Below are 26830 nucleotides of genomic sequence, written 5' to 3'. Positions count from 1 at the left end.
TGTGTGCAGATAAATATATGGTGAATTTACATATTTGGTTCTGAAGCATTTTTTCTAAAAAACTAAATACATAAGATATTGCCAAAAACTGTCAGGCAGAGAGCAAAAACAAGGAAATCTCCCCATCTGTAAAATGCAAATAATATGAATTTGCTTCCATTATTCATTAAACAAGTAAAAATGACATTCATGAAATGTGCAGGAATTCATGCTTGTTGTCAAAGCGTGTCAAATCATGGTGATGTCAACAGAATGTTTACTTCATGTGTGCAGAGGGGAATGGGGGGGGTAACTAATATTACAATTGCAACTGAAGTGTTTGGTTTTTTTAAACTCCACAAAATAAAATTGTACTAATCCATGAGGGAAAATGAGCCTGGTTACCTCTCCCTTATGATGTTCCATGTACAGGAGGTTTTAGACCAGGGATGGGGAACTGGGGAACCTCTGGGAGTTGCTGGAATACAGTTCCCATAATCTCTGGCCATTGGCCCTCCTGGCTGGGATTGATGGGAGTCAAAGTCCAAACAACATCTGGAAGGCTATAGGTTCCCTTCTGTTTTAGATGCTAAAAATTTAGATAATGCATATCTGGGTATCATGCACATTTGCACATCCAGATAAATACTATAGTTAAACACTTAAACATTGTAGCATTTCAAGAATCCTGCTCAAAAACCAAGGTGGGGGTTTTTAAGCAGCTTTTTAGTTCATGTGATTAGCGTGAAGGAGAGAGAAACATGCTGGGAGAGAGAGAGAGAGAGAGAGAGAGAGAGAGAGAGAGAGAGAGAGAGAGAGAGAGAGAGAGAGATATGATAGATGATAGATAGATGATAGATAGATAGATAGATGAATTGATAGATGATAGATAGATGATAGATAGATGATAGATAGATAGATTATAGATAGATGATAGATAGATAGATAGATAGATGATAGATAGATAGATAGATAGATAGATAGATAGATAGATAGATAGATAGATAGATAGATGATAGATAGATAGATGATAGATAGATGATAGATAGATATAGATGATAGATAGATAGATGATAGATAGATAGATAGATAGATAGATAGATAGATAGATAGATAGATGATAGATAGATGATGATAGATAGATAGATAGATAGATAGATAGATAGATAGATAGATGATAGATAGATAGATAGATAGATAGATAGATAGATAGATAGATAGATAGATAGATGATAGATAGATAGAGATAGATAGATAGATGATAGATAGATAGATAGATGATAGATAGATAGATGATAGATAGATAGATAGATGATAGATAGATAGATGATAGATAGATGATAGATAGATAGATAGATAGATAGATAGATAGATAGATAGATAGATAGATAGATAGATGATAGATAGATAGATGATAGATAGATGATAGATAGATATAGATGATAGATAGATAGATGATAGATAGATAGATAGATAGATAGATAGATAGATAGATAGATAGATGATAGATAGATGATGATAGATAGATAGATAGATAGATGATAGATAGATAGATAGATAGATAGATAGATAGATAGATAGATAGATAGATAGATAGATAGATGATAGATAGATAGAGATAGATAGATAGATAGATGATAGATAGATAGATAGATGATAGATAGATGATAGATAGATAGATAGATGATAGATAGATAGATAGATGATAGATAGATAGATAGATAGATAGATAGATAGATAGATAGATGATAGATGATAGATAGATAGATAGATGATAGATAGATAGATGATAGATAGATGATAGATAGATATAGATGATAGATAGATAGATGATAGATAGATAGATAGATAGATAGATAGATAGATAGATAGATAGATAGATAGATGATAGATAGATGATGATGATAGATAGATAGATAGATAGATAGATAGATAGATAGATGATAGATAGATAGATAGATAGATAGATAGATAGATAGATAGATAGATAGATGATAGATAGATAGAGATAGATAGATAGATGATAGATAGATAGATAGATAGATAGATAGATAGATAGATAGATAGATAGATGATAGATAGATAGATAGATAGATGATAGATAGATAGATAGATGATAGATAGATAGATAGATAGATAGATAGATAGATAGATAGATAGATAGATAGATGATAGATGATAGATAGATAGATGATAGATGATAGACATCACTAGCATTGACATTGTACTGCATTAACCAGGGGCCTGCTTTGCCCTATCTTTATAAGGCTGCTGGGAAAACATGATTTGACTAAAATTGGGCAGTCAGGAAACAGAGCTTGTGGATTTTGTTAAGGAATCCCTCAAATCTCCCACCCCAGTAACTGAAGCACTGGGGTACCTTTCACAGTGAATGTCCTAAGGAGGTCTGCCTTATCAGTCAAGACCCATGGCTCTCCTGGGTGCAAGACATTCCTGGGTGTTCTGCTCAGCTCTCTGCATTATCCAGTGTAAGCATTCAACAAAGTACTTAATTCAACAAAGGCACAGCTGAAGGGGTCTGGTTCAGGTGCTTTTGTGAACCAGGCAGATTCCCCTTTCGCAATCCCTTCCTCGCTGTCCCCTCCCTTATTTTTATTCCCTACATTTAATTTTCTCATCCAATAAACCTGAGCGACTGGTTGGTTTGCCAGCAATCTCCCGTCCCGCAGGCAGAATGGGAGGGGAATTTTCTTGTTTATTTTTTTTTTAACAGTTGACTACAGACGGTTAACATAGCATTATTTTAATGAAAGGTTCCTGACTGCAATTACCCTCTCAAATGATAAATCTGTCAAAAGTCTTTCTCCTCCATTTTTAGCAAACTTTCCTCTCCAATGTGCTCTTCTTAAGCAATTTTCCATGCGTGCAGAAAACTCCGTCCGTTGGAAGGAATCCTTCAGTACTGTCACCCTGCCACTAACAAAGGACATAATAATAATAAAAACAACATAACTCTCCATTAGCATTGATGAAGCAACAGACCTTTTGGTTATACACCCAATGCAAAATTAAGCTTCAGAAGTCATTGCCATGGGTTATTGTTGAGGCTAAGAGCTTAGCAGGCCTTTCAAAAGGATTAGGCTTTTATAGGGACAGAAAGGAACACCTACAGTTAGCACAGACATTTCTAAAGGACTGAAAGCCGTAATGTTTAAGGGATTAACTGTAACAACAGTAATTCAGAATTTAAACAAATAAATAAAAAAAGTCACCTCAATGAACAGGCAGCTTTAATTTGGTTTGTGGTGCATTGCTGATAAAGGTACGGTATATTAAGAGCATTTTAAAGTGCTATAAAATGGGCATTATTATTATTATTATTATTATTATTATTATTATTATTATTATTAATATCTGCCATTATATTAAACTGGACCCATCACCTTGGTTCTGTAACCAAGCTGAATTAGTGTTAAAATCAGACTGAGAAGATTCAGGTTCAAATACTTGTTGGGCAACCAAACTCACAATGTAATCCTGGGCCAACCAACTCTTCCACTTAGGGTTACTTTGAGGGTAAAAGGGTGGGGAAGGGATAAGAATATAAGCCAATGGGCCATCTAGTCTAGCTTCCTGTTCTCACTGTGGCCAACCAGATGCCTGGGAGAAACCTGAAAACAGGACATGAGTGCAAAAACACTTGCGCACCTGTGATTGCCAGGAGCCCTGCTGCTTCTGACAGTGGAGAACGAACATAGCCAACATGGCTACTAGCCATGGGACGGCCCCATCCTCCACAAATGTGTCCAATCTTCTTTTAAAGCCATCTAGGTTTGTAGCCATCCCTGCCTCTTGTGGGAGAGCGTTCCACAGTTCAACTAGATACAGAGTGAAGTATTACTTTCTTTTCTCTGTCCTGAATCTTCCAGTTCTCAGCTCCACTTAATATCCAGAAGTTCTAGCGTAAAGTGAGGAGAAAAACTTTTCTCTTAGCCACTTCCTCCATGCCAAGGATAATTTTGCAAACCTCTACCGTGTCAGAAGTCCGACATTTCCAAATGTGTTAGATTTCCGAACATTGGAGCGGAGTGTGTGGTGAGGGTCTCTTTTATGGCTTTGATCCAGACTTTGCTCCCACCGCTCCCCGCCTCCCCCATAGTGCCTTGCAACCTTTGAAATTTTGCTCCAGAAAGTTGAGACTCTCTGGAACAGTGTAGGCAGGATATCTGAGTGCTGCATTGGGAAGAAGAGTGCGCAGAATCATCTCATCTCCTTCCTCCAGCAGGATCCCACCAATGGATTGAAAACCTTCCTTTGACAGAAGAACCATAACACAGAGCCGCAATTCTCAGAGTTCCCAGAGAAGGGAGGTTGATTGTTAAACCACTCTGGACGTTGTACCTCTTTGTGTGGAATAGGGTTCTCCAAAGAACTCTCAGCACCCATAAAAACTACAATTCCCAGCATTCTTTGAGCCAAAGCATAGCTGTTTAAGTGATACAATAGTGCTTTTATTGTATGGTGCAGATACGGCCTTAGTTAAGGTGTGTGGCGTGTTGATAGCTGCCTTCCAACAAATGCAAACCATAAAGCTTTGATGGCCTTGTACTTGTATCACAGAGAGGCAATAAAATGATTATCTTTCACCAGCAAGTGAGTTTTATTACACTGCTTTAAAAGATTTATTTCCCAGTCTAGTCTTCTGCAGAGCTATCAGCACCCAATATTTCCCAACCAGCAATTATGCTAATCTCAGGATAATCTGAGGAGGGTAAGTGGAGTGTATGGCATGGTCTTATCATTCTTACCTTCAGCACTTTTGCTTTTCTTTTGCAGTTGGAGCCAAGATGCTATTTGTACATCATCATAGCAAATCTGCTGTGCATTCTGTGGGGAAAGCACTAAACTCACAGCTTATATAAAGACATAGCAACCATTTTCCATTATGGAGACTTTGTTGAGATTCTCAGATGAAAACCTTGAACCATCCAATGTGAAGACCTTCTTTAAAAAAAAAGGCTGCTAAAATGAAATTATCACAATGATTATGAGAGATAACTAAGGTAGTACTGTGGTGTGATTTACATCCTGTTTTGCAAAAGCGCTCTGATGCAATTGCATAAATGTCATGCTATTTTAGAGGAGAAATCTTGGTGGCACCCCCAGCAAGAAAAAGAACAAATATATGGGAAAGAGATGCAACCCACTTTGTGGCATAGGACTGTGAAGCACAAAAGGGAAATTCAGTGCAATGAGAGAGCTGCTTTGGGTGCATTTTTATGGCAGATTCTCTGGCTGAATGCACAGTCCTTTTGCAGAATGAAAATATAGAATATGTCTATAGTGTGTGCGTGAGAGCAAGTGAATCCAAAATCTGTACTCAAATCTTTTTTTCTCCTGAACTCTCCGAGAACTGCCTTGTTTGTTTGTGTGTGACAAGGTTTAATCAGCAATTCTCTTACCTGCTCCAGTGAGGGCATCCACTGGCTCCCTGGGGGGCAGGCACAAGCTAATGTTTAACTTTATCTCTACTCTGTTTCTGGTACTTTAGCTGGGCAATAAGCAATGTGAAAGAGCCTGGTGCTGTTGTTTTTAAGACAAGCTGTACTTCTGACCGAAGCAAAACTGGAGGTCATTTAACCATTACAGTGGTACCTCGGGTTACAGACACTTCAGGTTACAGACTCCGCTAACCCAGAAGTAGTACTTCGGGTTAAGAACTTTGCTTCAGGATGAGAACAGAAATCGTGCAGCGGCAGCAGGAGGCCCCATTAGCTAAAGTAATACTGCAGGTTAAGAACGGACCTCCAGAACGAATTAAGTTCTTAACCCGAGGTACCACTGTACTCCTACCTTCATTGTGATTTGCCCATTTCCCAGAGCTGTAGAGGCTGCTACTGACCCACTTGAAAGGAATAAAAAATAAGGTATCCCCACCCAGCAGATCTCAAAGCATGATTGACTGCGGGAGGAAGCATCTGAGAAGACAGACACCGAAAGATATCCCAGAAACAGGTTATTGCTTCTGTTTCAACAAAGGAAAAGAGGGTCCCACACCACCTCATTTTTAAAAGCTTGGTGGAAGGGACATGCCAACCGTCTGGACATCTTCATAGCTTCCATTCGGTTACAAACCTCTCACCTTGCTCGTGTACATTGGAATCTTGATTTCTGGACCTTGTGCTTGCAGTTGAGCCAGTACTGCTATTAGCCAGGATAGCTTTTGCATACTTTCAAGTGAGAGTTGCTGTCATCAAGTTTTGGAATAAGAGCCTCACGTGAACTCTGTGTGGGATCATTGAAGTAGACAAACGTTTTTAACTGTAACTGCTCTTAGAATGTTACTAATTGCTTTACAACATTTTTGCAAGTCACCCTCTGCCATTGTCCAATACAGTGGTACCTTGATTTAAGAACAGCTTAGTTTATGAACAACTTGGATTAAGAACGCTGCAAACCTGGAAGTAGGTGTTTTGGTTTGTGAACTTTGTCTTGGAAGCAGAACATGTTCCGCTTCCTGTTGAGTGTGTTCCATTTGTAAATTGAGTCCCCCGCTGCTATGGGAAAGCATGCTTTGGTTTAAGAATGCTTTGGTTTAAGAACAGACTTCCGGAACAGATTAAGTTCGTAAACCAAGGTACCACTGTATACACAAACACAGGCATACAAACTATTTTTGCACCATTGCACCTGTAAGCCCACTACACTTCTTTACACAGTAACTATGCTGGAATTCTTCATGACCACATAACTGCCTTAATTCACAATCTTGTATAGAGGTTCCTTTTCCATCTCCGTGCACAGACTCCTTCTCTTCCTTGCACATGGCCTCAAATGTAACAGAGAGCATAACTAACAGGAAATCTTGATGGTGGACCAATCCTGGTCTAGAATCATGTAGGTGAAAGATCAACAACAAAAACTGCACCTGTGACACTTGAGAATTCACTGGAGTGTCATACAAAAAATAATGAAATTAAATCCCCGTCATCACTTACAAGACTGCATGACTGACTAGGGAATGAGGCACTCCACACTCTGCCCTAAGTGTCCTAGGGATTTATAGCAACTTGTAAACTTTACAGCATGGGTAAGCAAACTAAGGCCCAGGGGCCAGGTCTGGCTCAATCGCCTTCTAAATCCGGCCCGCGGACAGTCTAAGAATCAGCATGTTTTTACATGAGTAGAATATGGTCCTTTTATTTAAAATGCATCTCTGGGTTATTTGTGGGGCATAGGAATTCGCTCATCCCACCCCCCAAAAAATAAATATAGTCCGGCCCCCCACAAGGTCTGAGGGACAGTGGACCAGCCCCCTGCTGAAAAAGTTTGCTGAGCCCTGCTTTACAGGAAACACTAAAATGATGGGGAAGTAACTAGGTTCTTTTATGTGCACATCTGGGACAAAGAGGAATACTTGGGGCCTGCAGGTCAAACTACAGATTTCCTTCTCATTTACTAATTGCTGAATAGAGGGTTCCATTGTTAGAGATACTTGCAGACCTCAAAGTGTGTAAACTAAAGGATTTGCACCTTAAATACTTTGTTTCTGCAAGTCCTTCTCAAACCCGTCTTTCCATTATCTGCTGCATAACCAGTGAATCACACATAATCAGTACATAAACAGTAAATCATATTTCTCTTTCTCCTGAAGACTTGTGCTATAAATGTGAGAATTTTCACATTTGTTAGAAATGTAAATTTGTAGGCCCTGTGGTTGCAGAGAAATCCAGCAGAATCCTGCATTATAAAAGCTCACTGGTAAAAACAGACAATTGCTTATATAAACAATTGCCTTGTTGTTGTTGTTGTTGTTGTTGTTGTTTGTATGTAATGTCATTGGATGAAACCCAGGAAAAAAGTAGAGCAAGCATGAAGTCACTTGAAATCAATGGAACCAATGTACCCAGTCTAATAAATTCAATGTATAAAGTACCTCAGTTAATCTGTACAACAGACATGTAAAGTAGGCCAATATTATTACCCTCACACAGCAGACAGAGAATGGAGACTGAGAGATCAGTAGGTCACTGAGAGTTGGTTATCCATACCCCCACCCCAAACGCAAACACATTGATGGCTGGTGGGGATTTTGTTTTTCTTCCATGGAGAATAAACACATCTTCCTGGTTCAGTTGTAGGGTAGGCCAATAAAGCCCGTCATTCTGCCATCAGTTTTCCTGCTTTGGGGTTTGGCCAGCAGCAGCTTGCAGACAACGTGTTCCAAGGGAAAGACTGTTCCATTCCATGGGATCCTGCCCTCTCCTGTGCTGCAGTGTGTTTGCAGTGAGGCAGTAATGCATAGTTTGTGCCTACAATGGGCCTTCCCTCAGAGAAGGTTTGCTCATATTTGATCCTCAGCACTTTGTACTATGACTGGGCACATTATTACCCAGCTGGGCACATTGCCACCGACAAACCACAGCAGATCAGCACACTGCCTGCTGGGATGCGCTTTACCGGTAACTAAGTTCACAGAGTTCTTTGTGCATCGTAGAAAAATGCTTCCACCTCATGCAGCAGGAATGCGGTCCTCAGATGTGCCAGTAGTCAGTAGCCATTCCAGTCTACAGCTGGAGAGACATGTTAGCGCTCAGGCTTATCTTAAGATGAATTCCGAACTAAACTTACAAAACAGCTGGCTTATATTTTGAGATAGCCAATGCAGTGTGCATGGATCTCCACTTATGCAGTAGAGCTTCTTCTTCCTGTCCTCCCTACACAGGTAGAAGGTAAAGGACCCCTAGACGGTTAAGTCCAGTCAAAGGCAGCTATGGGGTGTGGCACTCATATTGCTTCAGGCCAAGGGAGCCAGTGTTTGTCCACAGACAGCTTTCCGGGTCATGTGGCCAGCATGACTAAACCGCTTCTGGCCCCACAAGACACTGTGACAAGTGCCAGAGTGCACGGAAATGCCTTTTACCTTCCACTGCAGTGGTACCTATTTATCTACTCACACTGGTGTGCTTTTGAACTGCTAGGTTGGCAGGAGCTGGGACCGAGCAATGGGAGCTCACCCCATTGTGCGGATTCAAACCACCAACCTTCTGACCAGCAAGCCCAAGAGGCTCAGTGGTTTAGTCCACAGTGCCACCCACTCCTTTTGCCACACAGCCCTACATGCCCCCCCACACCCCTTACCACTGCATCATAACCCATGAAAAGCCACTCTGGAAAAGGGAAAGGCCTTAGAAAGGGGAAAGGCTCATTTTTCAATCCCTGCATTCTTCTGTCTGAAACCCCAAACGACTGCTGCCAGTCAGTGCAGAGTCAGCAGAGTCATCTTCCTATGTTAAAGTCTGGAGGGCTTCCAGAGCAGCCTCTGGCAAAGTGCATGGCCCCAGGGTTCATCTGGGAATGCAAGAAAATGTGATACAGAAGGCTCAAAAAGTGACGAGACCTTCAGCAAAAAATCATTAGCAACCCTCAATGAAAGACCTGCTGTTTTTTGTCTGGGATTGTCAAGAGTTATCAAGCCATCCTCATGTCCTCTTTTTCATGAGTATGTAAAATGAGAGTCATCATAGCGATCCATAGCTAAAAGTAGAAGTCGGCAAATGTGTCCTCTTTTTTATTCTTCAAGATATGGCAACCCTATAATCTGTGCCTATATGATATAGAGGGTGTTGCCACCTGCTGGTAATGAGTGAACTTGCATTTCTCCTCTTCCGTCTATGGCATTGCAATTCGAAAACAAGCTTTTTCAGAATGGCAATTCAGGCAGATGGTTCTAAAGGCCAGAACTCTAATGTATCTGCCAGAGATGGATCAAATGATCGGGACAGGGAAAACTCTTCCCTCCCGCAAGGGAGATGGCTTGGCAGTAGGAGATGGCAAGCAACTGTGTGCACCTGGCCTCCAGTCGCTGGTGTCGGGAGGGTGAAGGAGGAGCTGGTGGTGAGCTGCAGACACAGGACTGACTCCTCTAGTGTGGCACTGACCTTGCCATGGCCTCGCTCCTACCCTTCTCTGCCCCAGTATGCAGCAACAATGTGGGGGACAGCTGGCCAGGTGAGCACTGCTGCCCCACCCCTGCTGCTCTCTGCTGCAGTGACTTGTGTTGCAGTAATACTTGTTATGATTATTATTATCATCACCATCATCATCTATTCAACTTATACACCGCCCTATAACCAGAGGTCTCAGGGTAGTTCACAACAAAACCGCAACATATAAAATCAAACCAAAAGCAGGAACCCAATAACCCCATCCCCCCAAAAGCCACATTCTAAAAGGGTGTTGGATGTCAATAAGACCAGCCAAAGGCCTGGTTTAAAAAGGAATGTTTTTGCCTGGTGCCTAAAATTGTTGTCAGGGGATCAGGAGCAGAGGCACAGGGGAGAGAGGAAATGGAGAGTGAAGGGGAAGAATCTGAGGGCAGCGTAGGGGAGTATGACAGTGGCCCGAGAGATTCCATGAGCTTATCCAGCGAATCAGAAGATTCCCAGAGGGGGGCGCCGATGGCCAGGGCAAGGGGGGTCCCAGGGGGGATGCACCAGGAGCAAGGGGCCAGTGGGGACTCCCAAAGCAGCAGCTGGAGATCAGGACCAGCTTCCCCACCAGAGCGTAGTGGGGGGGAAGAGTCCCATGTATCAGGGCCAGCGTTTCCTACAGCAGGGAGAGAAGATGAGTCAGGGCTGACCACGCTATGTACGGAGAGTGAGGGAACGGAGGGGAAGTCAGACCCAGCTAGCCTCCCCGTAGGGGGAAGCAGTGACAGGAGCAGTGTAACGGTCAGGAGGAAGGTTGCCGGCTGGGCACGCGTGCCAAGTTCAAATGTACAGGCGCGCGGGACAGCAGAAAGCCAGGATGGGGAACCAGGTCCTAAAGCCCACCAGAGACAGGGGGAAGAATCCGGGGACTCAGTGTCAGAAGAGTCCAGAAAGGGCAAAACCCCAGCAGACAGGCGGACCCAGAGGAGGAAGGAGCAAAGGAAGAGGTGGAGCAAGGCTAGAGTCTTAAACTGGTGTCAGGGGGGAGGAGATTCAGACGAAGCTTCAGCGGTCTAGGGTTGAGACGTAGAGCTGCGGCTTTGGAATCGAAACTGAACTTCAATAAAGACTTTTGTATATAACAAGAACTGGCGTTGGTCCTCTGTGAGCTGGGACCTTGGGCAGCTCTGACAAGTGTATAATGAAGGTGCCAGGCAAGCTTCCCTGGGGAGAGCATTCCACTGCAGAGAAGGCCAGTTCTCGTGTTTTCACCCTCTGGACCTCTCGAGGAGGCGGCACACGAAGGAAGATGATCTCAGGGACCAGGTAGGTTCATATGGGAAGAGGCGATCCTTGAGGTATTGCGGTCCTGAGCCATTTAAGGCTTTATAGGTCAAAATCAGCACTCTGACACTTACGAAAGGTGAAGTGGTCAGAATGCTGTACCTAAACTTGTTTTCTAAAATACATGCCTAATTCTCACCATCCTGTAGCAGCAGAGCTGTCTGGACTTTGCGTCTTCATTCATCAGATAGGAGTGCATATTCAAAGCTCCCCCACTCAAAGTAATTCTTCCACAAAGAAATGTGATGTCGGGAAGTGGGTGGTCATATGTGATCTGAGCAGCAATTAATGCAGCAATATTGGGGAAGCATCACAGTACAAACCATGAAGCAGAATAAATCCATCACTAAGACACTATTATTGTGTCTAGAACATGTTGGGGGATACACCCACAATTAAACACCTGCCTGTAGGGCCCAGAGACAGGAAACAAAACAAAGCAAGCTGGTGCCCTATTTGTAGGGAAGCAGGAAGATGTGGAATGGGCAATATGGAAACAGTGAAATGGCTCAAGCGCTTCTCACCTCCATTAAACCTCATGATCTCGCAAGCAACAACTCAATCCACCCAGCATCATGTATGGAATTCAAGGAAACTAGAAAGAAACACATTCTGTGCATTCATTCTCAGTGCTGCTGTGTTGTTGTTTTTAATGTACAGAGAGAAACAAGGTTTGCATCCCCCCAAACTGCATGTATCAGAAGAATCAGCATGGAGAGGACAGGGAGACTTTTTGATTGAGAAAGACAGAGCACCAAAGCTTCCCTAGCAATGACATTAACAGCATTCAGTCAGTAAGTTATAGCATCAATAGAGCCCTCTGCATGGTCAAAAGATTTGTGCAGGATGGTCATCTATGATACAGGATCCTCTTTGCTTTTGCACTTTACAGATTCATAATCTTAGACCTGGCATGCCTCTCCCTCTGCCCCTAATAGAATGCAAAGTGCCAATGATATGGCCTTGGAGGGAAGACTGCAGTGCAAGATCATTGCAATAGTCATCATCAGGACTCATGCTAGCAAGGTGCTGGCTGCTTCCACAGGATGCCCAATGGGCTCATGAAGGGCTGAGAGGGCATGAAGTGCAAAGTCATAGTGATCTTTTAATAATGTCTGTACATGCAGTGACTCTACAGCTAATGCAGGAAGATGAGGCAAGACTAGGGAGCACGGGGTGGGGGGAGGAAAGAAAGAGGTGCAGACACTGTGGGACAGGATCTTCATCTTTCCATGCAGGCCCTGGAAAAGAATGGAAAGCAATTGTTCAATTAAACTGGAGTTGGCCTCACTTACAGTGATCACACAGGCACTGTCACGATCCTTGAAGCCTTTCCTTTGCACAAACAGCAGTGTTTAATAACAAACATTCCAAGCAAAATAAAATACCTCAAGTAACAATAAAATGCCCATCATGGTTGGACTAAGTAGCCAACACTAGGTGACAGCTGAGCGAGGACCAAAGACTAAGGAATAACTTTCTATGGCCACTGCTTTCTGCACTGCTGTACCACCCAGGTGCAAACTATGCTATGTTATTGTCAACTCTGACAGAAGAATTTCTGCTCTTCTTGTGCCAAATTTTTAATGACTGGGCGCATTTATACAGGCAGTGTGTCACTGGATCCCATCACCTCGCAGTGTATTACATGTCTGTCTGCACCAAGAGCATCATGTGATGACTCCAACTGTGAGGAACTAAAACAACAACAACAACTAGTGCCCGTTCTATCAGGCTACCTTAACTGTTTCAATCCCAGCTGGTCCTAAGTGTTGCCCCTTCCTGCCCATCCATTTTTTCCTTTTGTGCCATGTCTTTTAGCTTGTAAGCCTGTAGGAAAGGACTGTCTTGCTACTGATCTTGTAAGCTCCTTTGGGATGCTTTTTGGATGAAGAGTGGGGTAAAATGCTTTAAATAAAAGGAAAGAAAAATCTGGACCAACAGGAACCTACTGGAAGGGGCAGCAGCAGGAAGTGGATAGGAGGAATGATAGTTGGGTTACACAGTCATCTCACCAGTCAGGTTTTAGCTGAGTGAGAATGGAATATTTTTCCCCCTTAAGTATGAGCTGGTTGGCTATATATTCCTTCTCACAAAAGTCAGAATTCAACATAAAGGCTTTGGAAGATGGAGGGACATGAGGAGAATGTGGTCAGATTAAGTATTCAGGCTTCTTTTTGCAGTTCACACTGGTTTTCTTCATTTGCCAGCCTTAGTTCTGTTTCCTTTCCACATCTTTAGTCTGGGAATGAGAGCTGAGCATGTGGTGCAGTGATAGCTCTCTACATTGTATAAAGAGAAGCGACTGCTGGACTGGTGATACAGATTTTCAGGACTTGATCCTGAATCATACAACAACCTCCAGTACAGTCTCTAAGGCAGGGGTAGCCAATGGGATGCCCTCCCGTTCTCATCATCACCGACCTTTGGCCATACTAGCCAGGGATGATGGAAGTCGGAGTCCAACAACATATGTAGGAAAAGAGAATGTAGCAGTGAGCACCATTCCTATTTTGTGGAACTGGTTAGGAAGCCAGCTGACTCTGACTGGTTCTAACGCAGCTCAGTGAGATTTGGATCACTGTTTCTAACACTGAATGGCATGCAGAAAATGTGAAATAATTAAAAGCTTTGTGTCTGGACAGATATATTCAGAGATTCAAAAGTGGTTTCCTGTCATTATCTCAGAGACAACGATTCAGTGCCCTGATTGGTATGTCCATAAGTCTATCAGCAAGTCAACTTTCTGAGTCCCGGTTGGCATCTTAATAGGGCACTTTCATGTTCAGGCTTGTAAACATTGTGGCAGGTATACCTCCTGTTTCCAAAGCTGTGAAGCTTCCACTATATTTTTTATGATTGTTGTGAGATGCAAAGCACCTTGTAGATCTGCAGTGGGGAATCTGTGATGAACACCCTCAAGGAGTTGTTGGACTCCCAACTCCCATAATCTGTAGTCAGCATGGCCAATGGTCAGAAATAGGGATGGAGAAGAAATTTGATTCAGTTCACCCTGAAAGCCAAATTTATCAATTCACACTCTCTGAAACAGTTTTGAGAATGGAAACACAGCCATCCTCCAAAATCCGCACTTATTTGGCTTTTGCAGTGCAGTTCTCCAACCAAACAAAAATGTATGTTAGGAGAAAATGTGCATGAAAACGAACAGTGAAAATAACATACAAAAATACATTATATTAGGAGAAACTGCTTGCAAAATGTGTACATTAATCAAAACTGCAAAATGTGTACATTAATCAAAACTGCAAAATGTGTACATTAATCAAAATTGCATGCAAAATGTTTTTATTGGCATTTTATAGAAATTCTCACTAAAATACGGAAGCGGCTTCTGGAGGATTTTTTTTTTTAATGCAGTTTTCTGCAGAAATGTGGAGGAACCCCAAAGAGACAAAATTTACAGATCCTTCCAACCCTATTCAGGGATTATGGGAGTTGTAATCCAGCCCCACCTGACAGGCTACAGGTACCCTATCCCTGACATATATTATCTAGTGTGTGCCCCAAAATAAGTTTGAACCTGTTTTACATAAACAGGCAGTAGTTATTAAAGAGCAAAGAAAGAAAGAAAGAAAGAAAGAAAGAAAGAAAGAAAGAAAGAAAGAAAGAAAGAAGGCACAAACTAAACTTCCACTATTGAATTGAACTCAATGGAGCCAGGAAAATGGTGATGCTTGTATCTCTATGATACAATGGTTCAATTGCCCAACGTTGCCCATTGAGTGGCTTCTGCATTCAAGGAAGTATCAGTCAGGATTTGTGAAGATGCTGAGACTGGAACCATTTACCAATGATAGCAAAATTGTTGTGGACAGGAAACTAAATATATAGGAGTAAATTAAGACTGTCATACTTCTCACTGTCCTGTTGGAGCTTTGGCAGCATCGAACATTTTCTTCCTGCCTTCCATTCCTGACATGGCCTCCACATTCTTACGCCAGTCACCCACTTCTACAGGACGCTCCTGTAAAGAAACCAGGAAGCTTACCTTAGTACCATGAGAACAGAATAGGAAGGGTGAATTCATAGCACCAGAGCTGTATGTGTATTGTGTGATCCCACCTTAACCACCGATTAAGTGCAGTATGGTGCATGGACTTTGGCATCTTGAGAACTCTACTTTCATTTCAAAGTTTCTAGTCCTCATGGCTGTGGAGGTGAAGGGGAAAGTGCCCATGGCATCTCAGAATTCAGAGGGAAAAGATTAGGCAGAATTTTCAAAGGCTGTGAGTTGGGACTTTGCATTCTGCATTGTAACATCTTGCCTTTCTCCAAATCCAAATTGGCTTGGGTGTGTGTACACATTTCACAGAATCCAGTGCAAATCAACTTTTGAATGAATGAAATTCACACATACTCAACTCTATGAGGACTATGCCTCCTCCTTGCCCACTGGCAACCCATCATGAGCAGACATTCAGAAAGTCTAATCCTGAGTTTTGCCCTCTTAAGGTGGAAGCCAATAATATCAAGCTGGCCAAATATAATCACAGCTAAACATGGAGTTTTAAGTTCATGTTTTAATCATTGTTTTGCTAAGGTTTTCATTGTTTTAAGTTGGTTGTTGTTTTATTGTGCATTATATATCTTATGGTTATCTGTAATCTGCCTTATGAGGGCTACACCCTATGAGGTAGCCTAATAATATCCACATAAAACAAAGAGGCCAGGCTCATCACAAACATGCACTGACCACCACATTTTCCCAGCATGCCCCAGTGCATGCAGAATACATTATCTAAACCAGCTTTCCCCAGCCTGATAGCCTCCAGATGTATTGGACTACAACTCCCATCAGCCCCAGCCAGCATGGCCAATGGTCAGGAGAGATGGGAGCTATAGGCCAGAATATCTGAAGTCTACCAGGTTGGGTGAAGCTGATGTCAGGCTCCCTTCAGGCTGGGAAGCAACACACACAGGCTCCTTGTATGGCCACCACACCCTTAGATGTTTGGAAAGAGAGACCCACGCTGGTGTTCAGGGAGCTTAGCATGCTCTGTTAACCATGGGATACTTTGAGTATCAGGTTCAAGGCATCTTCTGAGCCTAAATGGCATTGTGCCAGAGTTTGGGCCAGCTCCTTATCAGGAATTTACCCCATGCTGACATTTTTTCAGATCTGAATGACTTTATGAGTAATAAAGACAAACAGTCAGAACATTAAAATTTGCTTCCTCCATATGCAAGCTTGCAAAACACACTGTATGTGTAGTGATCTCCTCTACTTATTATGAAATAGTTTCTGTTAATATTGGGAAAGCTAGTATTCAAAACAGATCCCCATATGCTGGCCCAAGCAGTGATTTCTCCTCCTAAGAAAAGCAAAGCAAAGTGTGAAGACTTTCAGCTCACATGAAAGCTGCTTACAAATGTTACCATTGTGATAGGGATCACTTGGTGTGGGAAGACCTGGGTTCAGCAGCCTTCACCCATGATTTCAGCCATTCAATATGTGTACAGCTGCCACAAATGAACTATTTCAAAAGTGCTTAGCACAACTCTTCAAACAGCTAAATCAATCATGAACTGTCTCGACCGCGAGTCAAAACAAGACATAGTAGAAAGGTCAGCATGAGTAGATGTACCGACCACAGATAATGAGCAGCTCAAATAGACCATCTCCCACAGAGGTGTCTGGCCATATGTCAAGATTGAGAAAGCCTGGCCTCAGTTTTCCATGCTCTGGTGTCCTCCAATTTGGACTATTTGAATGTGCTCCTTGTGGGACTTCTTTAGCAACTGCTCCCTTCAATTTAGATGGTTGGGAATCATGCAGCCAGTTGAAAGAAGGTCAGCACACAGGTAAACTTTTCCTCCATAATCACTTTAAGAAGCAACCACTGACCTTCTCGGTGTCCTCCTTTTTGACAGACTTGAGGTTGGCTCTCAAGTCCATGGATACTTTGTGCTTAGAGCCAAGCAGAGCCCTAAGCATAGCGTCAGCAGAGACACGGACCCTCCGCAAGGGAGGACGTTTGAATTTCCCCCGAAGGTCAAGCACCTTCAGTTTCAGGTCTTTAATCTGCAGAACAGGAGATCAGAAAAGAAGCCTCATAAAGTCATCAATGGGCATGCAAGATCTAAGGTTAAATTGGTCAAGCCTTTTTTTCTAAACAGGAAGGAGTTAGTGTGATCTGACTATCTTTCTCTGATGCAGGTATGGATGCTCTGGGAATCCCCTAGTGCTAACAGTGAGTGCTCACACCTTCCTTTGTGGGTGCCCTTTGCGGGACTGCGCGCAGCACCCTGGGTCACATGGGACGTACCAGCTGGTTGGGCTGGCCCGCCTCCCACCAAACCTCAGTTAACCAATCAGCTCCGCTGGGAGGCAGGGCCAGTTGCATAAATAGGAGGCCGAGCCAGCAGCAAACATGCAGTCGGCTCCAGAGAGGCATTCCTGGGGGCAGTTTCACGCCTGAATCTTTTGCCATGCTCAAACAAAATAGAAAAAGCACACTGGGTCTCCTTTTCCCACTATCTTTGTGCACTTTATTAAGCAGCTCCTGCACCAGGAACGGCAAACCTGAGAATGTCAGGAGAGCTTCTGCAGGGTGAAAAACTAGAACACATGATCAGCCTAAGGCCTTCATTAAAAAAAATATATATTCCAGAATGATTATAGATGTTCCAGAAGGTTGTGAATTTTCCTATTTTCACTTCAAACCAGAGATCTCCACCTCCATTCTCTCAGGCCTAACAGCCCTAAGAACCAGGTCCTGAGCCCAAAAATACAACAATGGACATTGACTGTTATATTGTGAAGATTGCAGCAGATGGCATTTTGTTTTCTTACCTCCCGCATGTTGTGGTTACATTTTGCTTCAATGTCATATCGCTCCTCATCCACAACATCCACCTTTTCATGTAGCTCTCTGCACAGATCCTAGAGAGAGAGGTTAAAAGGAAAAGTGGTGAGCCGGCATTTTCCTCCAGGACTAGTTTTGATAGAACTACTACACAAGAAGACATTTCCTTTTCCTTCTTATCTGGAAGATATGGTGTATTTTTGTCATGGGGGGGGAGTCTCTCAACAGCAAATTTGACAGAAAAAGAAAAAGAAACCAGATGAAAGTAAAAATAAAACATCAGTTGGCATTAATATTACAACAACTGTCAATACAAACCATCTCAGTTTAAACATATAAATTGATATATTCCCCTTGAGACAGTTCCTTTAAGCACTTCAAAGCTCTAGTCTAAATAAGAACATCTCCAGTGTGAAGGAAGAGACTTCTTATCCACCTCTGGCTGCATCTACACAGTTATTTAAAAAACGCTCTATAAATGCTTGGGATGTTTCAAAGCTCACAATGGAAAATTTCATAGAGTTCCAATTTCAGCTCTACAACACCATCTGGTGTCACAGTGTTATAAAGCATTTATAACGTTTTATTTTTACTATTGTAGCTGAGTCCAAAGGCAAAAAAATACAGCACAAGCTGGAGACCTAACTCCTAGTATGGCTCATCAGAGCTCCATAATGCTCAACAACATCAGCAAGTCTTCAGAAGCCATCTTTACTTCCACACAGCTCCCTCAACCAAGAGAGTACCTGGAGTTGGGCAAACGAAAGTCCGCTGGTCCGCAGAGGTGTGACCCTCTCTGCCAAATACCTCTCCTTTTCTCCTTGTTTGTCCACTTGCTCTTGTTCCCACTGTTCTTTAGCTTTAGCCAGCATCAAACTCTGAGGCAGAGAAGTCAAAGCATTTGAAATTTGTAGGCTTTGAGGTTTTGTTTCTCTTTCCCCCAACAACTCCCCCCTTCCCTGCTCTGTTGGCTGCCTGTTTATTTTGGAAGGCATGGAGGCTGCAGTAGTTGGTGCGATGGTCGGTAGGGCATTGAATGTTTATAGCTCAGGATGAGAGTCTGTGCAGTCAGAATACTGATGAGATAAAGTTCCTCACTGCTGTTCAGAGGGAGAGTCTTATTGACATACAACTCCCCCACCCCATGTATGCAGTCCCCATGTGGGAAGTGGAGTAGGAGATTCATCTTATTAGGATTCCAGGAGGTCTGTCCAGCTGCCTTTGTCATACAAAGTGACTGGCTGGGATTTTGTACTGAGGAATAAGGATGTGTTTGTTTACAGGGAACCAGGCAGAGGGCCTTCTTGGTAGTGGCACCCACCCTGTGGAATGCCCTCCCATCAGATGTCAAGGAACTATCTGACTTTTATAAGACATCTGAAGGCAACCCTGTTTAGGGAAGTTTTTAATGTTTGATGTTTTATCCCTTTATTTTTATTATTATTAATATTATGTTGGGACCCGCCCAGTGTGGCTGGGGAACCCCAGCCAGATGGGCGGGGTATAAATAAATTAGTAGTAGTAGTATTTGTGAGTGTTACTAATTAATAGTATAATGTTTCTTTTAATAGGTTGTTACTTGATTATTATTGTATTGTATTTGTTTTCTGTTTTGTACATTGCTTTGAGGTTATTTTGTCTTGCATTTAATTTCTAGCTTTTACATCACATTGAGATTTTTAAAAATTAAGACAAGTTCTAAATAAAAGAAAAGGACAAGGAGAGGGATCCTTCAAAACATCATATATATTTTTAAATCAGTGCTACCATATTTTCTGAGATGTGAGTTCTATCATAGGTCAATGCAACCGTCTCATAGGCTTCCCCTACAATGCACAAGGTGGAATTCCTACACAATCCCCAACATTTGCTTAGGCTAGCTTCTCTTGTCTGCAGCTCACTTTAACAACAGCACTGTAGCTGGTTTGTGACCTCTGAGAGGATCTGGCATCGCATCCTGACTCACCTTCAAAAGGAGTTTGCGCGAGGCTGTGATTTTGGATTTCCTCTGAGGGAGAAAGACGAATACGTAAATAAAGGAAAACCACTTTAAAACAAATACATTATGCAACCAGTTGCAGAGTTGCACCGAAAAATAAAAAAGAATCCATCAGCAACACTTACCTCCCTGCAGAAGTTCATTTGGTTGGAGGAATAAAGACAGGAGAAAGCAGAATGAATATGAGGAATATAAACTTTTGCTCAAGAGAAGAATTGCTACTGTATGGAAAAGTAAACCCATCACACCTCTAGTCCCCACTAATCCAGAGATTTCCAGAAGAAGTTGGGATTTTCCTACCCTCCCTATGCTGTGTTTTGGGTCAAAAATTGATTTGGGAAGTGCAGATTTGGAAGGTTCGCCTCAAAATGTGAATCAAACTGAATTCCCACCCCCATCCCTAGTGAGAAGCAGTGGCGTAGCGTGGGTTGTCAGCACCCGGGGCAAGGCAAGTAATTTGCGCCCCCTAACCCATGGATTTACGCCCCCTAACCCTACCCCCCAGATGTTGCGCCTGGTGCGGCCAGCCCCCTCTGCACCCCCACGCTACGCCACTGGTGAGAAGACCTTATCTGGGAATATGGCTGTTTTGCTTTCATTTAGACATGCGATTTAGATGTTATTCAGTATTTCTCTACAGTTCAGCTGTTCTCGGACCCAAATTAAACATTAAACATTCTCATGCGGTTTTCCATAAGAGACGCATCCTATTTTATATGTTGACATAGATGTCCACAGCTGTTCTTAAAACTTGAGATCCCCACTTTATGGTCACATCTACTAGTCGGATCATGGATTAGTTGTCAGTGGGTGAGCTGTGCCACTCTTCCAGTAGTGGGCAATGACATCCCTGAAACAAAAGGGCTCAATGGACTGGCTAGCTCCAGCCTAAGGGGCAGAGAAAAGGCACAGTTCCTTTGGCAAATCTCATTTTAGAACCGAGCCTCTAAATTTGGGAAGTGTAGGTTTTTCTCTGCCATCTAGTGGCTGGTTTGTAGAAGTGGTTTGTGAGTCTTACTAATGCTCTCAAAACTCAAAATTCTCTTTTATAAGTAAACTCGCTAGACAGCCTCTGAATATTTGCTATTCAGCCAATGATCACTGAGTTCAAAATTTCATATCTTACTTTTGATATCTGATTGTATTTGACATGCAATGGCATTTTGAATTTGGCACTATTAGAAACTAATGCCTGATAGGTATTATTTCAGACTTTCTGCCTTTGGGGAATACTTTCCTTTTTATATTCTTTGTGGTTAGACTGACACCAAACCTTTAAAGCACTCTTATACCACTTCAACAATGATGGCTGCCCCCAAAGAACCTTGGGAACTGCAATTCGTCAAGGGTCCTGATGAATCCCCAGCATCCTTAACTAACTATATTTCCCATGATCCTTTGTGGCGAATATATGGCTGTTGAAATGGTATATGTGAGCTTTAAATGTTAGAGGCATGCTCAGTTCACACTAGACAGTGTTTGAGGACACTATTGCCCATTACAAATGATAGTATGCCCTGGCTTATGTCTGAGCTGGCATGCATAGGATTGCACTAGAGCAAATCTCGATATGGTGCTGGTCATAAGATTGCTACTGAAAGCAGCAGCCCTGTATCACGTTCGGTTTTCCTCCCATTGGTCAACTCTCCTTGTTTCCCCACCATGATACAGGTGAACCTATGATACAGGTTCATGTTTCTCTTGGGTTATCAACTTTGCGGGTCCTTGGTCACATGTGCAAACTGGAGAAACTGTGATGTACACACACCACACTGATGCGCATCCCTCAGACATGTATGCAACCATATACCACAACTGCACACATATGCAACCCCTCACACATATGCATGCACGCACACACACACCCTGCGAGCAATTAGGCTTGGGAAAATAATTTCTGCATTTTTCAAACCAAATTTGGAGCAGTGGGCATCTTCTTGGAGTGCACAACTGGGCAGCCAACAGCAAATCTCCTTAGCTCTCCAAGAAGATCACTCCCCACCCCCACAACCAGGAGTGCCAAATTGAATAAAATTTTGTGGGGGGTCCAGGTAAACCCCACCCTGCATAATCGATCACATGGCACAGTGCAGACACACCATTTGAATGGGAATGCCCATCAACTTTGTGGGGTCCCAGCCCCCTCAATTATTTTATTGTGGGGGCCGAAGCCCCCATGGCTCCTAGGAGTTGGCTCCTATGCCCACAACTATTAGGCTTGAAAAATGCCTGCTATGGAAGCCAATGGAAGATTTCATTCACTCTAACTGCAGCAGCGAAGGAGCAATTGGAGGCTGCAGTTGGGGTGGGAAGTATTAACCATTGCTTCACCAGTTTGGTTGCCCAAAACTGTCCTTCCCTTGTGGCAATTAGGCTTGAAAAAAGCCTTCTATTTAGCTAAAATAGAAGGCTTCTTTCAAGCCTACTGACATCTTTTTCAGCAGCATTCCTCAGGACAAGTCTCCCAAATCTAGTTCTGCTCTAAGTGCTAGATGTCATGCATGAGTTAATTTAGGCCAAAGTCAGAAGAGGAATCCAAGAAACGAGATCCAAACTAGATGTAAATAGAGGACACCTCAAGTGGCAGCAGGCAGACGTAGTTGTTGTTTATCTTACTTACTGTTCAGGCATCGTGCAGTTGAATAGTGTGCCTACAATTTGAAAGAAAAAGAATCAGCAATAAAGAAGGAAACTGAAACCTAACCTTCGAACACCAGCACAAGTTCAGGGTCAGCCCTACATTCATACAAACATATAGTAATTTTATTTGCATGTTGCCATTCCATAGTTCAAACCGTGCTCAAGGTGGCTTATAACATGAAAAAATACATAGTGACTATATAACAAAAGTAGTCATAAACAATAAATAAAACATCAAAATACCAAAAGCAAGCTGAACAATTTGCACATGTATCATAATAAGATCTACAATAAAGATACAGAAAATTAATGGCAATGACAGCAACAATCCCTGAACAAAAACCCAAACAATACCCCAGCCCAAGAGCATATTCGGCAGTCTCAGCTTTTGTAGCTGGAGTCAGTCCAGGCCCCACCCTCCTAGTGCAGGTGCAAAGAGGCCTACAAGGCAGGGAGCAGTTTCTCCAGGACTCACAACCAAGGTGGGCTCTGGCCTCTTCAGCAGCCTCAGCTTTTGTAGCTGGAGTCAGTCAGGGCACCACCGGCCCAGGGCCTACCCATAAGACAGAGTGCGATGACAGCTCAAGTGGTAGATGCTGGTAGGATGCATCTAGCTGTGGAGTAGACCAGAAGTGTAAGTGCCACACAGCCTCCCCTGCATCTCCAAAGCTAACCCTGCCACCTTCAGATGAGGTGGTGGACCTGCATCATCTGTGTAGAAGTATGGTAATATTTATCTGTCAGTCCAGTCAGCTTCTGTATGCGGAAGTGTGTGTGTGTGTGTGTGTGTGTGTGTGTGTGTGAGAGAGAGAGAGAGAGAGAGAGAGAGAGAGAGAGAGAGAGAGAGAGAGAGTGCACGCACACCATCTTGCTAAATGGCCTCAGGCATTTTGAAAAGGCAGCTTTTGAATAACAACAATCTGTTGAAACAGCAATTAAGCTTTCAATGTGTTTATTTAATATTTAATCGCTTGGTAATAGATAACACTAGAATCAGAGAATTGTAAAGTTGGAGGGTCCAACCCCCCAGTCCAACCCCCTGATATACAAGAATCTCAACTAGATCTGTACCTTGTTTGTAGTGTTTCTGCAAAACTTTATGGAGCTAAGCCGATGATAAAACTGCAGAGTGTCAGTAGGTCCAGACCTCATTATTCTATGTTCTAGATCAGGCATCCCCAACCTGTGGCCCTCCAGATGTTTTGGCCTACAATTCCCATGATCCCTAGCTAACAGGACCAGTGGTCAGGGATGCTGGGAAATGTAGTCCAAAACATCTGGAGGGCCAAAGGTTGGGGGTGCCTGTTCTAGATGGCTAGAGATGATGAGGATACTTTCCCCCTACAGGTGCTGCCTGGTGCAGCTACCCTAAATCCAAAGCGTAGTCACAGACTCACATAACCTAGTTGTACCTATTTGATCCTACCTTTTAAATATCAGGTTGGGCACACAGTGTTTATTGTGTATCCATGGAACAGCATTTAGACTATATGGATGGCTTATTCCAATTAACTCCTGGTAAAATCATCCCACCAGTTCTTAGAGGCCCACTAATTGAAGATGCAAAAAAAAAATACAATTGTCCCACACAAGGTGCTAAGAAAAATGAGGTCCTAGGCAACCCAGGTGACCTTTTTCTACCTCTGCTTACTGTAGGCATTTGCCATGCTATTCCAAGCTGAATCATCTAAATGCATAAAAGGCAGGGAGAAGCAGTAGACGCAAGACAGCCTAGCATCTGATCAAATTAGAGACTTCTGCTCAAGATGGAGCATTACTCTCCCAGAATGTCTCTGATAGCCAGCACACCTCTATTGTTTACTTTTTTGGACCTTCTGCTGCCATGGAGAGAGATACTAGCAAAGCTGTGATGTACAGGAGGTCAGCCTCAAATTAAGGGAGCAAGAAATGCCATAGACAGGAGAGTGTGCCATGTCAAGCATATCTACAATTCAGCAACTTGGCTTCAAAGGTTTAGCTACTTCTCGAATGCTAATTACCCACAACCCCTCTCAGTCCCTCAATTTTTACAAAATTATTTCTATTGACTGATATTTTGGAGGGTAAGATAAGGAACTTCTCCGAGAGGGATCAAGTATGTGAAAATCCAAGTCTTAAAATACATGTGTCTTAGATAAATGCCCACATTCAAATTTCAAATGTCTTTTTTAAAAATAAAAATTCAATTCAAATTCATAATGCATTTTTTGGTCTCACTTTTGCATTCCCTTAAGAAGCTGGTTTACACTCAGATTATTTGAAGCTTTCCTGCATCTGAGCAACTGTATAGGTAGCATAATAGATTTAAGAGCCTCAAAATTCCCTGCAGCATACAAGCTTTGGGCAAAATGACTGCCTATCTGAAACCATTCTAAATAAATGTAAAGTAAATGTAAAATGGGGAATTTGATTGTAATGAAACCCATGATTCACAGGATTCCTTTGACTATAGGGCTGAAGGTAACTTTGAATATTGTAGTATTTCTAATACTACTGCATACTTGGTAATATCACAATTTTGCATCCATAATTTGACCATAAAATTTCTTTTGTTCAGCTGCAAAAGCCTCATTTTCATTCCTACTCTTTAAATGGCTTGATACCGCTTTGACGGCTCATATATATGCCTGCTCTTTGCTCAGTGGCTTCTATCTTTAAGTCATTCAGCGCATCTGTGCAGCCCATGTCTTCCACAAATAAGATATCCATTCTTAAGAACATACAAAAGGTCCTCCCATCTCAGACCCAATGCTCATCTAGTCTAGCATCCTATTCTCACAGTGGCCAACCAGATGTCTGTGAGAAACCCACTGGCAGGAGTTGAGCACGGCAGCATATTCCCCCCTTGTGATTCGTAGCTATTGATAGCCTCATGCTCCATAAATGTCACTTGGGAAAAGGTATGGAACTTGTGGAATACACATCTGTGACTGGATCATTTTGCTCTTTCAAATGAATTGTCCCAGTGGTCTGCGTATCACTACGGATGGCATTCAGAAACAGTTCCTCCAGTTTAGTTTCTGGTAGATAAATTACCCTGGCATAAGCAAAGTTCTCTCAAAGTTCTGTTAGGTGTCAGCAAATTTGTTTGACACCACCATGGTATTAACAAAATGTAAGTATCCACAATAAAATAGAACAGAGAAGGCAACTTGAGAATAGACTTTTATAGATGCACTCACCACAAACGGAGACATAAAAATAATTAGCATCGTTTCTGCACCTGTCATCTACAAGAGAGCTGGAATTTGATGTGGGAGAAAGTCAATTTGTTTTTTCAGAGTTCCCATTTCCCCAAGAGCCTATTGGATCCTGTTAGACACCCATTCCCCTCGTGCAATGCCTTTTCCATCAGGGAATCTGATCACTGCCATCTGCTCTGGGGAATTTTCATAAGCATTTCTCTTCAGATCTAACGCTTCACCAACCGAAACCTGCCCTTAAGCTTCTGGCTAATCTATCTGCCTAGTATTTGCAAAGTGCTCCGAGATTGAAAAGGGGAGGGAAAAAACCCATCTCCACCAGCCTGTGTCTGCATTAGTGCCTACATGCCATTGGCACTGCAAGTGTAATTGGTTTTAATGGCAGTTGCCTGGGTGCATCCCCTACAAAGCTCCTGCTCAACCAGCTGGCGTTCTCATTGCCTTGAGCAAAATAAGACGGTGATTTCTTTCTCTCTGCTCCAACCTATAAATCAACACATGACTACCTCCCGCCCCAAGGCTACCCCTTTGATGAAAACACCTTACCTAGCGCAGTCCAGGCGGGAGGGAGGTGCTGGCTGAAGGATGGAAGATTTCAGACTGTGAGGAGATGAGGAAAGGATGGGGGTATTAAGCTGAAGCCAGACCGCAACTGGTCAGTAAAAATAGAACAGATACAGATACCCTTCTGGGACGCCTGCATTCACAGAGCAAGAGGCGATGTCTAGAGATGCAGCAGACCACACACCCACACATTGTGTATACATTACGTGTGCACACTTTGCGCTGCGTACATGTTATAATGAGGGCCGCATTCTCTCATGAGCAATGTTGCAGGGGCCACATGCCAGCAATGTGTGTATCTGAAGAAGTGTGCATGCACACGAAAGCTCATACCAAGAACTAACTTAGTAGGTCTTTAAGGTGCTACTGGAAGGAATTTTT

At 42.7% G+C, this 26830-nt stretch overlaps 1 protein-coding gene across 1 annotated transcript; it reads right to left on the bottom strand.

Moving 5' to 3' along the window:
* Positions 1-11835: 11835 nt before the first annotated feature.
* On the bottom strand, positions 11836-26563 carry TNNI1 (troponin I1, slow skeletal type). Its single transcript, XM_081915232.1, has 8 exons — positions 26432-26563; positions 22659-22693; positions 20010-20051; positions 18790-18921; positions 18031-18120; positions 17083-17259; positions 15091-15201; positions 11836-12457 (listed from the first exon to the last, which is right to left on the bottom strand). The coding sequence occupies exons 4-7, from the start codon at positions 18913-18915 to the stop codon at positions 15094-15096; spliced, it is 501 nt and encodes a 166-aa protein (XP_081771358.1). The 5' UTR covers positions 18916-18921; positions 20010-20051; positions 22659-22693; positions 26432-26563; the 3' UTR covers positions 11836-12457; positions 15091-15093.
* Between the last annotated feature and the right edge of the window lie 267 nt (positions 26564-26830).

This window comes from Podarcis melisellensis, assembly GCF_964234715.1.
Source record: "Podarcis melisellensis genome assembly, chromosome: 6".
Taxonomy (NCBI): Eukaryota; Metazoa; Chordata; class Lepidosauria; order Squamata; family Lacertidae; genus Podarcis; species Podarcis melisellensis.
Note: the sequence above shows the minus strand (reverse complement) of the source record. Positions and strands in the feature narration are given on the sequence as shown.

Coding starts and splice junctions, on each gene's coding strand:
- TNNI1 (XM_081915232.1), bottom strand. CDS start 18,915: ATGCTGGCTAAAGCTAAAGAACAGTGGGAACAAGAGCAAGTGGACAAA. Junction 17,260..18,030: donor GTAACCACAACATGCGGGAG/GTAAGAAAACAA, acceptor CCTGTTCTGCAG/ATTAAAGACCTGAAACTGAA. Junction 15,202..17,082: donor AAAAGGAGGACACCGAGAAG/GTCAGTGGTTGC, acceptor GTTTCTTTACAG/GAGCGTCCTGTAGAAGTGGG.